The sequence below is a fragment of the Myotis davidii genome, unplaced genomic scaffold (assembly GCF_000327345.1).
Source record: "Myotis davidii unplaced genomic scaffold, ASM32734v1 scaffold135, whole genome shotgun sequence".
NCBI lineage: Eukaryota > Metazoa > Chordata > Mammalia > Chiroptera > Vespertilionidae > Myotis > Myotis davidii.
This window is the reverse complement of record NW_006289813.1, coordinates 5,748,626-5,753,223: the sequence shown is the minus strand read 5'-3', so window position 1 is coordinate 5,753,223 and position 4,598 is coordinate 5,748,626. Positions and strand designations below refer to the sequence as shown.

Sequence of the window (4,598 nt, the reverse complement as noted above, 5' to 3'; positions counted from 1 at the left end):
AATTATTTGGAAAATGAATATTCATGAAACTCCTTTATCTTTGATGATATCAGATTAATGAAGTGTTACTTTGTAAGACAAGTAAATGTTCATGTGTGTCCTGACATATTTCTTAAATTGGTGGTCATAATCTATAGTAATAAAAGGGTAATATGCAAATTGGTTGGGACACCATCACAGTAATGGCCAAACAGCAGGCTGCATGTGCAGCAGGTGTGGTGGGTGGGGACTTGCAGCGTGGGGGACGGAGGTGGGGACTTGCAGCATTGGGGATGTGATGGTGGCTGCCACTGCAGGGACAGGGGCGGGGGCAGCGGGCCCCGCAGAGGGAGGCCTGTACTCCCCACATGGCGGTGGCTGTGAGCGCTCCCGATGGCCACTGCTGTTTGCCCAGAAGGACCACAGGTTCCTTCTGCCAAGTGGCAGCAGAGCCACTCTGCAGGGAAACCTCTGCACCAGCAGCAAAGGCAGATGAGCGAGGGAAAGCCCAGCAGCGAAGGCAGGTGAAGGAAAGTCCAAGCTCCATAGCTAAGAGCTCCTGGCCCAGTCACACCCCACCTTGGCCTCCAGCACTGCGGGTCAGGGGTTCTGAGAAAGGCAGCTCCTTCCTGCAGCTCCTCAAACTCCCAGACCGCCTCCATCTCCCCTCAGCACCCCTCAGGTCAGGGTCAGGAATCAGTGGAGGCCTCCAGGGGCCCAGACAACCAATGTAGGGAATTTCCTCTAGCAGCAGGACCCAATGACTCAGGCTGGAGGGAGACCCTGCAGCCAGGAGAACCCTGGCAGACGCAGTCTGCCCATCACTGGATGAGCACACCCAATTGGTTAAGCATGGGGAAGCTCGTGGCCTATGGCTGCTGCCGCTTGCCCAGGGCCGGTCCAGTTCTCCGGAAAACTGCCGACGGCCGCTGCCACTGCAGGGGCCCAAGGCTCAGGCAGTGAGGGCCAGGTGAGGCTCAGGCAAGCCGCAGTGGCTGCAATGGCTGAGGCTCAGGCAGCCTTGCCGCTGACAGTGGCAGCAGCAGAGGCGTGATGGGAGCGTTGCCTGCCCCTGATCACAGTGTCGCCTCCCGCAGAGGGAGGCCAGACTGCAACTTAGGCCTGCTCCCCGTGGGGACATCCCTACCCCCATGCACGAATCTTGTGCACCAGGCCTCTAGTATATATATAAAAGCCTAATATGCTAAGTGTCCCTCCAACTGTCCGACTGTTTGCTATGCTGAGCACTGACCACGAGGGGGCAGACGCTCAATGCAGGAGCTGCCATGATGTGCGCTGGCCATTTAAAAATAAATGGCACCACAGTCCTGGCGTGCAGTGGCTGCAATGGCTGAGGCTCAGGCAGCCTTGCCGCTGACAGTGGCAGCAGCAGAGGCGTGATGGGAGCGTTGCCTGCCCCTGATCACAGTGTCGCCTCCCAAGTGGCTAAACAGGTGGCTTGAAAATAAAGGCTGAATCTTAAATCATGCTCAAATAAGGTGGCATTATCTATATATATAAAAGCCTAAGCAACCATCTGACTGTTCGACCATCCGACCGGTAGCTATGACACACATTGACCACCAGGGGTCAGACGCTCAATGCAGGAGCTGCCATGATGTGCGCTGGCCATTTAAAAATAAATGGCACCACAGTCCTGGCGTCAACAAACCAACACTCGGCTTCCCCCAAGTGAGACACAGGCCCAGCCACTACCCTGGAGCAACACCCCACCAAATCACAGCCAATACTCCCAAGACCCCATGGCGTAAAATGCGGCCCACAGCCCAGCCAAGCCCGGAAACAGTTGCTGTGGGCGCCTGGTAATGATGTCACGTAACAACACCTGGCTTTCTCTCCCTAGCGACTAGCATCCCTTGGAGTTTCTTCAGCCCAGAAACCCAACTTGCTTTATAACCAGGTGCAAACACTTTACAGCTTAACCAAATGTTTGTGAATCATTTTCCTGTGCCTCATGTCATTTGATCCTCACAGAAATCCTGGAGTAGGTAGATAGGAGACTCGGTAGAATCCTATTATCTTTTCATTAGCAAGATGCGAATATTGATATTAAAATAATTTCTTCTAATTAATTTCCTTTCAATGTGCATGAATCCATACACCGGGACACTAGTATTTTATAATTTGCTTTGCGTTTTAAAAAGTTTTACAATAGTAATAAATGTTTAATGAAATTGTATGATAAATTGTATATGATACCAGGAATCAATATACCTGCCTTCCTTTTGACTGGCACAGATCACATGGATGAAGAAGTCATTTTTGCAAAACTTTTTGAGGGCTTCATCAGTTTTCCTAAGGGCCTCTTCTTTTATAGTTAAGTCTCTTGAAGTACTTGTTAATAGCCTTAATGACAATTTAAATACTAAGTACTCTAACTCTTGAATTCTCAATTGTTTTGGCTTTCTTTGCCTGTGTGTGATTGGAGAAGTTCTCCAACATCACTTTGGAGGAGAGACAAAGATGCTGACTTGGTGGTCAAGAAGAGACATGATAGTGTTAACCTGGGAGAGATCGATTTTATAAATGGGCAGTTTATGACAACTATTTATTGTAGTAATAACTGGTTTCTTTGTATACATACATATGTGACAGATGGAAAACATTTCTTGCACTAAAATGCACAGTATGTTCTTGGAAACTTTTTTGAATTTGCTCTTATGATCCATTGATTTTTTTGTCTTATTTGTGCCTGTCACGTGGATTTTTAGTTATTGTAGGTTTACAGTACATCTCATCTATACTAATAAAAGCGTAATATGCTAATTAGACTGGATGTCCTTCTGGATCTCCTACCAGACGGCCTTCCAGACGAAGCTGGGGCTGCGAGGGAAACCCGGGTCCCAGGCGCCTGCCAGCGGCTGGAGGGAAGCCCAGGTCCCCGGTGCCAGAGAGAAGCTGGTGCCGGCAGCCGGGGAAGGAAGGCCTACTCTTGCATGAATTTTGTGCATTGGGCCTCTTAGTATAGAATAAGGCAAGACTGCCCTTATTCGTTTTTGAAGTGTTCATGGGTATTTACTTTGTAGTTACTTTTTCCTCATGGGAAAATACATTAAAATTATTTTAAAATATGATTGGATTTACTTGGTATCTTTTCTTTAATTATGGTTTTTCAAAAAACTTCTTGACTAAAAGAGATAAAGGAGACTGGAATGTCCATTCTGAAACTCTGTGGAAGAAAACCAAAATGGATAATCTCTGAAAGAAAACTCAAGGTTATCTATCATATTACAATTCTCAAAATTTCTTATTGTGAAGCAATAATAGTAACTTCTTTTTAGAAAATACTTTTTAAGTTGATTAATTTGGTAAGAATTATTATGGCACTTTTCTCTTTCCACTAAGTGTTGCTGAATATGACTGATAAAGTCAAATTACATTACTCTGAAAGATTTCTTGTAGTTGAATAGGGTTTCTTCCAACTCTCTGGCTTAATTACCCTTCCTTGAAGAAGGCAGTAAGCGGAGTTCAGATGCCCCACATTGAACTCTAGGTGTCATCTGGCCACCATTCTCATGTCACATCTCTGCAGCTCCCCAGAGTTCCCACCTGGTGAAGAACCTTTGTGAATAAAGGGGAATCTAAAGGAATGGTGGCGGGCTCAGTGGATTTTATCAAGTAGTAATAGGTAGTGGAAGGCTGAGAGCGAGCAAGGGCTTTATTTTGTAACTTCAAGTTTCTGCCAGGCACTTGATTCCTTAGGTAATGTGACCTGGAGTTCCTAAACGGGTCCCATACCCTTAAGGTTTATCCCTGGCCTCTGAATGTGGCTTTCAGGGAGGGAAGATGGAACTAATTGGCTGTACAAAATAAAATTTAGGATAACCTTCCAAACACAGTAAGGGAAGAGGCATGAGGAGGAATTGTCCCCTGGCCAAACAGGCCAGGACTGACAGGTGACAGTGCTGATGGAAGGCAGTTTTTAGTTGACTGTAAGCTGTAGCTATGGCTCTCCAAGGGGGAATTGTTGCCTGTGTGGGGTAAATGTCTCATCTCTGGACCATTATTAGCAGTGTCCACGTGGCTGTCCATCTGGGAGATTGTGGAGGATTCCTGTGTGGTTCTAAGTTTAAGATACAAGGCCTCTAAGGCCCCTTGCCACTTGGTGATTTTTTTATGCGCGCACTCAAGCATGAGTATTTAACAACTTCTGTACCAGCTTTAACTCTATAATGTGAAAGAAAATAGTCGTTATTAGGTATGGTATGCATGAGATTTGTTGGGCTTTGCAGTTCCATCAGCAGACACTTATATTGCTATATTGGGGGATATGTATGCATGTTATAGAAAGGATTATTAATTAAAACTTTTTTTCTGGTCACTGTGAAAGGAAACCTCCTCAGAGTTACAGAGTTGGTTGAAGGAGACTAGTGACTGCCTAGAATAAAGATGGAGGGAAAGGAGTTTGTTGAGAAGAAAGCTGAGCTGGCCTACTCTACTTAAAAAAGTTAAAAAGGAAGAACACCACTGATCTAGGGAATTTTTATCCAGTATTCCATAGATTCGGAGTAGAGTAATGATGGCTTATTAGTTCTGTAATCTATTTTCTACAGTGATATATGCAATAAGTGCTTTCATATGGCTCTGTAAAATATTTC

The 4,598-nt window shown here is 45.7% G+C and overlaps 1 protein-coding gene across 1 annotated transcript in view; it reads left to right on the top strand.

Moving 5' to 3' along the window:
• Window positions 1-372: 372 nt before the first annotated feature.
• Window positions 373-4,598, top strand: part of ZSWIM6 (zinc finger, SWIM-type containing 6) — a 94,266-nt gene continuing 90,040 nt past the window's right edge. The window contains 1 exon segment of the mRNA XM_006779573.2: window positions 373-499. Within this exon segment, the coding sequence (XP_006779636.1) occupies window positions 373-499 (127 nt within the window).